Source organism: Molothrus ater, chromosome Z (genome assembly GCF_012460135.2).
Source record: "Molothrus ater isolate BHLD 08-10-18 breed brown headed cowbird chromosome Z, BPBGC_Mater_1.1, whole genome shotgun sequence".
Classification (NCBI taxonomy): domain Eukaryota; kingdom Metazoa; phylum Chordata; class Aves; order Passeriformes; family Icteridae; genus Molothrus; species Molothrus ater.
This window is the reverse complement of record NC_050511.2, coordinates 32,692,286-32,705,871: the sequence shown is the minus strand read 5'-3', so window position 1 is coordinate 32,705,871 and position 13,586 is coordinate 32,692,286. Positions and strand designations below refer to the sequence as shown.

The 13,586-nt window shown below is 35.1% G+C and overlaps 1 protein-coding gene across 1 annotated transcript in view; it reads right to left on the bottom strand.

Moving 5' to 3' along the window:
- CNTLN (centlein) overlaps window positions 1-13,586 on the bottom strand; it is a 169,139-nt gene that overhangs the window by 13,461 nt on the left and 142,092 nt on the right. Inside the window, 2 exon segments of the mRNA XM_054517974.1 lie at window positions 713-818; window positions 13,276-13,461. Of these exon segments, the coding sequence (XP_054373949.1) occupies window positions 713-818; window positions 13,276-13,461 (292 nt within the window).

The window sequence follows — 13,586 nt, the reverse complement described above, 5'->3', positions numbered from 1 at the left end:
CCTTCACATCCCAAAACAGTGACACTCATACTGACACTTGTTGATCCTGGAATTAAGACAGTTTGATCAATGGCCTTAAGTAATGTTGTATGACCAAGGCAATGCCAAAAACTTTTCCTGTAATTACTATGTTAATTTATATACTATTATTGTTTGTAGCGTAATAAAACTTAATGGTCCCAAGACGATTTCTGACATTAGCTAGCACTGTACCTATGTATAGCCAGATTTCAGTCCTGCACTGTACCTATGTAGAGCCAGATTCAGTCCTGCATCTCATGTCAAAGGCCATGGCTCATAAGTCATGGATAATTTAAAGCTTTGCTGTATTTTGTACTATAGTAATAAGAGTGTGCTGCATCTGGCTGAGATCACAGAATCATCCAAGTCTCATCCAAGGAAGAGACCTTCAGCATCACCTAGTTTTTAACCACAGTGGCCAAATTAAGGTCCAGTTTAGCTTTGGCCCTTCTAATTTTCTCTCCACATACTTGACAACATCTTTGTAGCTCTCCCAAATTACCTGTTCATCCTTCCAGAGATGCTACACTCTTTTTTTGTCACAAGTTCAAGCCTAAGGTCTCTCTAAACCAGACCAGTATTTTTCCGGCTGGCTTCTTCCAGCACAAATGGAGATGTAGTTAATTGTCTTCCAACAGCTTCTAAGGTGCAGTGTTTGGGATTTGTAACTAAATCAGTGCTGCTAACATACCAGCCATTGCTAAGTAGCACTGGCACAGTGTCAGGGTCTCCTGTTCCTCATGCTGCCACCTCGGCAAGTGGGCTTGGGATGCAGAAAATGTAGAGAGGGAACGCAGCTGGGATGGACAACTGGCCCCAAATGACCAAATGGGCATTTCCCACATACACCAGGTAACAAAATCTAAGGGAGATGGTGATTTGTCTGCTCAGAGACTGGCTAGGTATTGATCTACATTCCTTGGGGGATTTATTCTCCTGATTTTCCTTCATTAAACTGTCCTTACCAACACACAAGTACACAACTTTTCTCACTTTTGCTCCTTCTATTTTTTCCCCAGTCCTACTGGGGCAAGTGAGCAGCCCCTGTCAACAAAGAACTGTGTGGTGTTTAGCTGCTGGCCAACCACTACAGCTGCTAGTCAACCAAGCACAAATGCATAGAAGAATATAATATACAGAACTATTTTATATATAGTATTGTGTGTGTAGTTCAATATGGAGATGTCCTTAGATACAAGTAAGGTGTTCTTAGAAACTCACTTGTTTTGTACATTAGAAAAGTATACGGATGTGGTTCAAAGCATTAAACCAAAAATGAAGTGGAAAACGTTTTCTGAAAAAAGGTTAGTTTCCTAAAGAGTCAAAAGCATTATGAAGATGTCTGTGAATAATAAGAGAAATTTCAGAGAACTGAACACTGAGCTCAAAGAACTCTACTTTTGTGGTAGAATATTTATTGCTGGCCAAAAGCTGGGCCAGATCCTCAGGTTGCAAAAAGGCTGACAAATATTACAACCCCAAATACCTCATAATCAACAAAACAAAACAGAATGAATGGACAAAATGACACAAAGAGATTATGTCATAAAACATTTCAGCAGCTGAAATAAACATTAAATGGAAGTATAGTTATTTGTTCCTTATTCTCTCTCTAAAAATTGCTTTTAAAATACTTTCAGTAGTAATGTTTAAACTGATATCACAGCATGACTGAAAACTCTTCTATAGGGATTTAATTTTTTTAAATATGTTATTTAATATATATTTATATATGTTATTTAAATTACTGCAGCTCATTCACTTGAAAAAACTACACCTTCTAGGCATAACCATTTTTTATCAGAAAAGAGACAAGACAAGACACAGAAACAGACCACTACAATGGACTTGGTTTGCTTAGGGCTATAACATGTAGCATTCTGACCCAGGGGAAGGAGAAAGCCTCAGTTGGTTGATTTAATTCTTATGATTCTTACAGGTCACATGTGATTTTTAGAGACTCAGCAGATGCCCTGTAAGTAAAGATATAGAGGACATACAGACCAATCTTCACCATGTTTAGTATTCAAACTTCTGTGGCAAAATATTAAAGTGGCAATAACATTATTTTACCAATGTCACACAGGTCACATTTATAAGGTGATGAGTTGGTCTTATTTACCTGTCTACAGTCACAGTTTCTGCTGTGGTTCCAGAATTTATTAAGGTACATGTTTAAACATGATGTGTCTCATAGTTTTATGTACTATGACATACATCATGTATATACATAGATGTACTATGTATTTTTTGAAGGAATTAAGATATTTTATTATCTTTTCCATTAAGAATAAAGTAAACAAACAATACATTGAATTTGTTAAACTCCCCCAAAATAAAAAAGATAATTTAAGAGAATTTCAAGAGAATTTAAGACAATTTAGTGATTTTAGAGAATGTTAGTGTGATACCTAAAATCTAACAGAGATGCAAAGTTTCAAAGGCTAATTCAATAACTATCTGAAAGGAAGAAATACATCCTATAAAGGTAGATATCAGAACAATATATATGATTTAAATTAAACAGTCTTATGTTGATTGGCACTGAGAATAGTGCTCAGAACTTCACAGAGATAAGTGGAAGATGAAAGCACACATGGCTTGGAAGAACTGCCTCACCTAATGACCTGAAAGAATTCAATTATACATAAATATAGAGAAATTGCAGTCTGAATGTAAAAAATAATGTGATATCACAGTTGTATCTACAACCTGATTTTCCATGATTTCCTGATTATTCAATTAACACAGGCAAACTTGAACACACATGAGCATAACTAAGATTCTAACAGGGAAGATCTGAAAGATTCATTTAAGTAATTTAAAATATTATCATTCTCTTCTATTCTAGCAGCAAAAGCTATCTTCAGTTTTCAGTCCAACATCCTAGCCTGGCCCTGCATTCTCTGTGGCTCTGAACTAGAAAAGGTGAATTCTGTAACACCCCACACCACACATCTGAAGAAGTGTACACAGATTTGCACAGTATTTCTTTCTCAACTACTAAAGCTAAACCCGTTGTGGATTTTCTGAAAATCCTTCAAGTCATACACTATAAAAGGGCCTGACAATTTCAGTATTTGCTTACAAAACTTGGCACTTAGTACTGAAGACCCCAAAAACCCAGGTAAAATACAATAAGCATAATAAGATACAGTGACAGGAATTAGTAACTGCATTGCATAAAATTTGATAATCTGATCCCTATCAATGGCAAGATTTGAATTTGTAAAACCATGCTGGCCTAAATTGTGCTGTTCCTACTTGCCATTAGGGGTGGAAGTCTTCCCTGGCTGGCTCCCCATTTCTCCAAAATACCTCATCCTACACACTCGAGCAAAATATCCTTTGTTCTGAGTTGAAAACAATTAAAAACAAATGGTTTCTTTATAAGCATATATTTCTGAGTAGAAAATTGAGAATGTTCTTTTGACTGCATTTGCTTAACCATCTCAAGGTGCAGGAAACCATAGGGAAGAATACTGAAAATATTTCAACCTATATTGGACATTATAAGAAAAGGAAATGGAATACATCGTGCTATGTTCTAAAAAAATTCAATTTTTTTACAAATACATAGACAAGTGACTCAAGTCATGGACAGTTTTAATTTTAGATTGTCTTCAAAACAAGGCACATTTAAACAAAGATACAGCAATGGACTTACTATGGCCAATTACAAAATAGTTTGTATTTCAGTAGAAAATATACCATACATTCTTAGTGGTACATTTACATGTTTCAAAATTCCCTGTGTGAATAAAAATTAAGAGGCTTTGTATTACTGGTCAGCTTTTTCTCTTTTTGTTTTCTAATCCTCTCTTGAGAACTGCTTAGCTATCATACTTTATGCTTGAAATCTCATCTTAAAATCTGCTTTTTTTCATTAAATTCTTTGTAATACCTTTAAGTAGAATTTATTGCACTTTATTTATAGAACATACAGCAGGTACCTACTAATATGACACACCTATAGTCATTTATAATTTTACAGCTTTACAATTATCTAATCTCTCCTGTACATTAAGCTTTAGGACTGTCCAAAACTTGAACTGTAGACCCAAATGTTTTCAGACTCATGCTGGTTGTTAAATATCAGCAAACACCCCATAGTTTTCATTGTACTGTTGCTAGATTTTCAGCACAATTACCATGTTTTGTGTCCTATAACAGAGAAAAAATAATTTTCTTTATAGCAGAGAATGAGTTGAAATATATTTAATCAGCATGGGATGACACACAGAATATTTCTGTCAAAATATATTGGTTTCTACAATTCTATTTATGTGGAATGGGCAATAATAATAATTTAAAGTCCCATTTACTTCTGCATTTCAGTACTACCTCATTTATATTAATTTTTTGCCTGCTGTAAATTCTTTGGTTTCAACAGAATTTCTTCTGATTTACACAGGTAGTAGTAAAACTACTATCATTCCTTTAAAACTTCATATATTAACAGTTATTTACACAGAGGGGGAAAAAAAGGCACTGACAGAAATTAGAGCTTCACACATGTGTAGCAAGAGATGCCTTGGATCTTAGGGAGTTTATTATCTTGAACAGTTAGGGCAGACAAAGTCAGCACAGTTGTACCAGATGCAGCAAACAAAGATATTCAGGGCAGACCAAGAAATACCGAGGTGAAGCAACACTGCAAAGGTCACACAGCAGGTCAGTGACCAAGATGTGAAGAACACCATGATTTTCTGACACTCAGCTCAGTGTCTAAGCTTATGCTATCTTTCTGCAGAAACACACAAAAAGCCTAAGAACTATAAATCAGATGCTCTGTGTAAGAACACTGCACTGCTGAAACAAATGTGTCTGAAACCCAACTTAAGAGGTCATCTCTGGCATTACTTAGATTTTTAAAAATTCCCATAAAATTTACCACCGGTGTTTTCTCAGAATACTGTAATTTATTGGGTTTCTTAATGATTCAGTCTTCCTAGAACTCTTCCGACTTCTCTGTAGCCCTTTTGGCACGTGCCTTGGGGAATCCCCTTAACTCCCAGCTTCCTAAGTTACTGTGGATACTTCACAAGACCCTCTATATGAATGAGTCCTTTATGTTCTCCCTGCTTCAGCTCACTTTCTTAGCAATTTGATTGACATACATTAAACAATTATTTCTACATGAACTCTTACATAAATCATTATTGGAGACCTTTTTCGTCCTTTCCAAGTTTTTCTAGTTTTCTTGTTTTTTTGCCAAAAGTGTTTCTAATCACTTCAAGCATAGAGCCTTTAGTATGTACTCATGTATCCACCCCTGAAGTCTTCCAGTTGTTCCTTCTTCCAGTCAATATTGTTTCTGTCTTTCAGACCCCAAACTGGCCATTATCTTTAAACAAAGCACCTTTCTAGGTCCAGGAGAGAATGGAATAAAAGCTTTAAAAAGAAGTCTTTCCAATCCATTTAAAGAAATCCCAGATGGATCTAGACACTTCCAGGAAGTGCAGTACAGAGTCTCCAAGCAGCACCTAGATGATCCAGCTGATCCTGTTTCAATCCCATTCTCTGCTGAACTTACTCTGATTTTAATTTTTTTTACTGAGGCACAAATGGAATTTTTTTGAAGATTAGTGGAAACAGTCTTCAGTTCAAGTTTGTTGGATCTGTTCACATGGTATCTACAACTATAGAGTCACGGCCTGTGAAAATGGCTCTCTTGCACGCTAGGAAGAATGAAAATAGCCCCATTACCAACAAAATCACCTGTGTATGTCAGATATGCATCTAAACTTTGCATGAGATATACATGCATAGCTACAAAAAACCGACATACCTTACAACTTGGTTACATAATTGAATCATCTAAATCAACATCCTTAAATTCTTAATACAGAATTAGGTAACAAGTAGGATTTGTAAACATTCAATATATTTTAAACTGTGTCTGTTATGGTCTTTATCTGTCATAGTCAAAAAACCAAACTGGACTGCTATCCTTTGCAGTCTAAAAGGCAAAGAATAAGTAGAGTATGGACATGTTTTTCAACATCTTCCTCTTTATTCTTCCATTTTATTTATCAAGATTTTTTCCATTAAGAATTCTACAGTATATGCTGTTCCTGGCACACTGTATGTATCACTAACCATATGCCTCCTGTAAACCATAAGAATTCAGCCATTCACTTAATTCATTAAAATTCACAAGGCCTATTATTCTGTTTACAGTCTAATAGATATTCACTGTCACTATTCAGGCCTCTGATTCAATTTGCTTAAATCCCAGATGCAGAGTAATCCTGATGGAGATTAGCTTAATTTATCACCAATTTCTTCTCAGAACCAAGAAAGGTTGATATTTCATAATAAAAGCTGTGTTTCTACTTTTTTTCTTGAAGTAGCATGTACAATGAAGAAGAAGCAATAAATGCCTAATTTTTTTAATGGTGATATTTTCTCAGTTACACAAATTTTGCTTTTCATATAGGATACCATCTTTTAAGGTGTGTATTCTACAGGCAAGACTACCGATTCTCATCGTGGTGGAACATATTCCTGGAATCAAATATTATGCTGATTCTGACTGAACACAGGTTGACAGACTTATCATGCACTCCACACAATACAAAATAGTCACTCTGGGTATACTTTTCTAGGTAAAGTGTTGACAGTTTGGAGTGTAATAAATGAAATATACTTAGCTTTTGGATCTCAAGTGCCTCAGGGGGGAGAATTTTCTAGCAACTTGAAGTCATATTAAAGATGTCCACTTCCAAATCAAAACTGACAGTGCTGATTTATGTGATAATATCTGCTGTTGTTTGCAAAATGTCCCAGTGACTTACTGAAGAAATCTTTGTTTGGTCACACAACACTTCCAAATTGGCACAGTTCAGATACAATTGCATAAAATTTTCAAAATAAACCAGATTTCATCTGTACAGCATACCATAGTTCTATTTCAACAAAAAGTTAGTCTGGTTTTGCCAATTATTGAGTTTTACAGTCACCCATTATGTGCTTCTTTTTTCAGATACAGAAACAAATGATCATTCTGCGTCTGATCTTGGTACCCATCTGAAAAATTATGTTCCACGCATCCTGGACCTGAAGACATTGGAGCACTAGTACTGCCAGGAAAACTGATTCCACAGGGTTTGAGAATATATCCAGCAACAGCCAAGTTCTATGAAGAACATCTCTTGCTGTCTCACTGTAACTGGAGAATTCTGAGAGTCGCCTGCAAGGATTTCCTTCCATCTGAAGATCTGACTCTGTGACACAAAGTAAAGACTGTAGCAATATATTTGTGATTCTCTCATGTTATAACCCAACTGAATAACTGATAAAAACCAACTGAATATTTCCCAAATATCCATGCCTTCCAACCCAATCAGTTATGTCTAATATTTTTGAATAGTTTTGTTTATAGATAAAGAGCAAATAGGACATGATCTCTATACAGCTAGCCTGAGAAGAACATATTACCTAGCAATGCTCTATTTTGAGCCAACACAGAACAGTTCAAGAGAAAAAGACAAGGATAGTAAATAACCAGAATTTGCCAAATAAGGGGATTTTTTAATATGGCTAGTCATTAATTACCAATTGTTTGCAACAGGAAAAAGTTTACATAGCATTCTCAGTTAGCACTGCCACTAAGGGGCAGTCCCAGCATCTCCAGCCTACAACCATGTAAACCTGTCCCTGTTCTGACCTTCTGTGATACACAAAACTGGTGTTGCAGGCTTTTAGAAGGTTAATTGAATTCTCATGAACCAGCTCACAATCAACCCAGAAAATGTCTATGATGACATTTCAAAAACGGAGTAGGGAGGAAGTTGTGTAAGGGCAGAAATGAGGAGTGAGGCTCACTCAGGGGTGAGCCTTCTGTTTTCAACAGAAGCATTAACTTACCTAAACCTGTATTTTGAACTACAGCCCAAGATGGCAGTGAGGAAATATGCCATGGCAAAACTTATGTCAGTATTCAAAATAAACTGCAGAAAGGTAATAGAGACTGATATATATCAGGATGTAAGATAAACTGACTGAATGACAAGTAACTGGCAGAATACCACTTGGCCAAGCTGAGGTGAAATAAGTCCTCTGACACACGTGGCTGCTGAACATAGATGTATGTCAAAGAAGAGAGTGAGGGGGAAGTGCACCTAGCTTAAGCCCAGCTCTGAGTAGCCGAAATGAGGGCAGCTGTCTTAAGAGGGTGAGTGTTAGATCCCAACTTAGATCCATTAAGCTTGCCAAGTGAACTGCCATGGGTCTTGATTTTGGCAGTCAGTTTTATCAGATGGTTGTACTGGAGACCTACCAAGAACAATGCCAGAACACACCAGATGTGCTCTGTGCTGCAGAGGGTATCCTCAGTGGAAGGCACACAAGTCCCAAATGACAGAGGTAGTATGGAAGTAAGAAGCGCACTCAACTGATTTCGAAGCATTCAGCTGCCATCACCTATTTATTACCACCATAGCTGAATATAGATGCCTTATCAAAACAATCCTGCTCAAGGTCAGAAAAGTTCTCATATTCTCATGCTCAGACAGGCATCATCACTGCAGATTAAAGTGAGTTTTGCTGATGGACGAGTTGAATGGGACAGATATCACTACTGAGTCTTGGCTTACAAAAGCCTCTGAGAGAAACATAGGGTCACTCAAAGTCTAGAGGAGGATAAAAAAATAGAACATGCCAGAAAACAGAATTCATGCAGGAATTCAGACAGTTTCGTAATAAACTAGTATGTTCTACTATATTTTCTATAGAAATCCAGTCAAGCAGTTTAATAGCAATTTTTTAACTTTATCCAATGGCTGTTTTCTGCATGAGTTCTCACAAGTACTGCAAACACACAACAAAGAACATTTTGCTCTGGTTGCTGTGCTTCACATAACTGGCAGATCCACCTGAGGATCTGACAGTACATGTTATAGAATATCCTGAGCAATGGTACACCATAAAAATTGAATGTATGATTCAAAAAGAATTTGTGGTGCTGAAGGAAGCAGGGGGTGGGATAAAGACATGAGCTCTAGAAAATGCACCTGAAGTACTATCAGAGCCAGCTGATCCCTCTTCCAGGTAGTTTGCATTTTTCTGTAATAAAACTGCTTTATTTGGCCTAGTTGATATATTTAAAGACCAACTTTCATTATTAATTCTTAGTCTTGATATATACTACATACAAATTTTACCATGATATAAATTTTAAGGAAATGTTTAATAATCAAGTTTAGTTCTGGTCATTAGGGAACTCTAAAAAGCACCTACATTTTATGATTTATTTTCCAGATCGACTGCATGAGCTAATCCATGCAGTCCATTATTTTTAATCCATTTAACATACTATTGATACTGCATAGGCTATTTTTTTAATCTGAACATCTCAGTAGTAGGTCAGAGATCCCTAAAAAAAAAGGTATTAAAACAAATAGTAACCTTTATCAACTGACTTGTACTACTTTCCAGAAAAAAAAAAACAGATTTACTCAATACAGGTCGCTTTCCATAAAGGTACTCTAACAAGTGTAACTATACTCCCATGCTTTAATACTTTAATAATTGAATTTCTTATCAGTATTTTATTCAGAAATCAGGTCAGATTAATGAACATAAAATACTGACTTTTCTGAATATTGACTCAATATTATATTATTCTTTTAGATTCTAGGCAGTGTTGTAATATATATGCACTAGCTTTGAATATTTTTCAAAATGAGTATCAGTAAGAGAAATATTTCTTAACCAGCTCTATAAAGTGGTAAGCTATAAAAATTCTCAATCCAAAAATCCTACTTCTTTCTAGAAAATGTTAAAAATCTTCTCTTGGCTACTAATAGATTAAGGATGTTGCAGCATCTTCATTCCAGACACATTCCTACTTCGTTCCAGACACAAAACGGAAGTATCAATTTTATCATATTAATTTTATTTATTTTATATTTTTACTCACTCTATCGTTACACAGTTACAAATTTGTTTTATCTAATAATAGATTACATCTCCCCCATAATAGCTACCTTAGTAGTAGTACATTTGTAAATCTTGCCTGTTTACTGCAGTTCTTGGCCTTACTACACAAAGATTTCCTCTTGACTTCTTCAACATCTTATTCATCTTTTATATTCCATTGGAGCTTATATTTTCAGGTTATTATCTATAATCCACTTTCCACTGTGTTGATGTTGCCTTTTATTTCTAAATATTTTGCTCTCTTTCCACTAAAATGAAAGAGATATTTATAATGAGTCACCATCTAATTATGAAACAGTATTTTTTGTTACTTATTGAACTCTTACAGTCCACAGTTTCTATTAATATTTCCTACTAGCCTTTATCTTCCTCATAACAGCTTTGGAAAAATGAACTGCTCTGAATTAACCTATTTCAGGTGCTCTGTTGGCTCCCTCTGAAAGTCATTCTGCACAAAATACCTCATTCCTATCCCACACTCCAACAAAAATAAATCCAATAGTCCCTTAAAATATATTGGATACAGCAACCTTTGTTTACAAGCATTCCTTTCAGAATTTTTGGAAACTAGTGATTTTAGCTCATTGCGTAAGGGTCCCAAATTGGGGTGACCACAGCAATGCAACATTTTATAACATTCCATTACAAATATGTGCTTAATTAGTAAGTCATCACCTCTACAGTGATCCACTGGTGTATATCAGATTTCTACCACAAGCCTCTTCCCTAGGTTTTGTAACAGATTATCTTGACCCAAATAGATCCAGGATCCTATGGTTCTGTATTAGCAATAACCTTAAAAGCAAGTAACACTGCCTGCTATAAACACTCACACTCTTCTCTAAAGTTACCCTCTTCTCCCATTTATAGCTGTAACTAGCAGCAACTTAATTAGCGATTCAGAAACAATTTAATTGTTGGATGTTAAAAAACCCCTATATAATGTCACAAGAGATGTGGAATGGGTAGAAAAAGTAACTGCATTCAGTTTCAGAATGAGGAGAAAATTACACTTGCACTCTAAAAGACAAGTAAAGCCTATGAAGTGACCAGAATAGCAGACAAAGATTAGAGGATCATATAATTTTGTTAACCTGTTTAAGTGATATATATATATAGGTGAAACTTGATCTCTATATAGAAAAAACTATTTGAATTACTGGAGCTGGAGTGAGCATCAAGGTCAGGGGACAAAAACCTGACAGCTATCCAAAAGAAAAGAAATGAGGCAGACCAGACTTCAAAAGAAGAGCTGCACTCTACCGCTATTTTTTACAGTAAGTATTATCACAATATTTCATTATAACATCAGAAACATAAGAGATATTTTAACAGGATTTATGTCATATTCTGCACAATTCCACTGAATTGCTAAGGATTCTACTTTTTTACGGTGGTATATTGTTAATAAAATCTGATTTTAGCACCCAACTAAACAAACTAGTTTACTTATAGACACTTTCTTTTAAAAAAATTGTTCTGCAGAGGAACAGCAATCAGCAAAACTGTTACTTGAAATATGCATGCATATTCTTTACATTCAGGGAAAATTATTATTATTATTATTATTATTATTATTATTATTATTATTATTATTATTATTATTATTATTATTATTATTATTGTTGTTGTTGTTGTTGTTGTTGTTGTTGTTGTTGTTGTTGTTGTTGTTGTTGTTGTTGTTATTTCATATTTACATTTTTCACATCTAGTGTAACCACAAAAGTGCTAATGAATATTCATGGTAATTAACAACAAAGCTGTCATCTCCTTCAACAATGAATGAAGTTAAGATAATAGTTGCTAATAGATCCTGCTCACTACTTTTACCTCTGAGAACAGAAGATCTTTTACTTTCTCATTTTCTAATTTTTGAAAAACTTTTCATTATGGAACTATGTAAAATATTGATGGCTTGATTTTTTTATCTCCCTATTTCTGTAACTGCTACTTTCACTTTATTCAGTGAAAATATTCCAAAGTTCTTAGCAGGCTGAATGGAGACTGAATTGCTTCTCTCCACCATCAGTGACAGAGGAGTACCTAATTAAAAATAATAGATAATACATTAGATTAATTCAGGATTTTCCATATTTAGCCAAAAATAAGCATGCAGCTGTGGAAAGAATACCTATATCTTCCTCTTAGAGTAAGCATTCAGTATTAGAAGAAACTCATGAAACTTTATAGTCTGTTCAAGAATAGTTACATCAAAAGGCAAACAGAAAATATTAATCACTTTAATAATAAACTTTAAAAATAAAATATCTATGTTTTTAAATAACATGGACTTTTTCATGAAAACCAGTCATTATTTTCACCTTGGATAAGTTAGCTTATGAATTACTTGAATTTCGGATTCCAAAGCAATATCAAACATTGTTCAGTCTTTTTTCATAAGGAGATTTTTATGAACTTAGCAACAGAGCTGAACATGGGATGATTTCAAATGCTAAAGGTCTGAACACTGCCACGTAGAGTGACTTTATATGCTTTCTTTTTCCAGTGCATCAAAATACCATTACCCTTTACTTTGAATGCTTCAGTCTTGCTCAAACATATCTGAAAGCAGCTCACTTCTACATAATCCAAGAGCAGAAGAGAAGTAGCTGATTCATGGGCTAATAAACAATAGCCTTCTTTGAAAGTTGGTATACAGTAGTTATACAGTACATTAATAAAATCACACAATATTCTGAGTTGGAAGAAACCCGCAAAGATCGTCAAAGTCCAACTCCTGGCCCTGATCAGCACCATCCCCAGGTGTCACACCATGTGCTCAAGAGCATTGTTCAAACCTTTCCTGAAGTCTATTAGGCTAATGTTGTGAACACTTTCCTGGAAGGAATATAAGGAAACAATATTCTACATACTGTTCTTAAAACTGCTTTCCATTTTGCAACATAGAGGCTTCCTTATATAGTATTTTTAACACAAGAAGCACATGCATATGGAAAAGGCAGTAATTCACAATAATCAATAGATATGAATTATTATATTAAATGTGTTGGGAATTTATTTGCTGCAAAGTAATCTGATATGAAACTAAGCACTTTCTTTTGGGACCAAGTATATGTCAGCCATATATAAAAAGATGACCAATAAAAGTTGTGGAAGTATTTGAAAGTCTGGGAGAGAGGTAGTGATTCTTTCTCCTTATTCAGACCTGACACCAGAACACTGCAGCGACTACAAACACTGCTCTGGAACAGGAAGTGCATCCAAGCCTTGCCTAATCTTTTACACTTCACTTTCAATCAAAAGCACCTTTGCTCAGGTGAACATTCAAAAGAAAACCAATATTCAAACCTTCACAAATGTCTTGAACTCTTCTACTTTGTCACTAGTGAGCAGCAGCTCCTTCTGTATAGTTTCCAAAGCCTGTGTACTCTGCTTAGCTAAGCCATGTAATTGTTGAGATGCAGCAGTTTCAAGCTCAGTCATAGCACATTCAATCTCAATCACTTTTCTCTATAGTTTAGTAATCTTGAGATCCTGAAAAACATCCACAGAGACACAGCAGTGATATGATAAAAGCTGATGGGGAGGTATGGTATTTCAAACGAATGAACAACCAACCTCCTACACCATAGGTGACATCACAGAATACTCCATTTGCA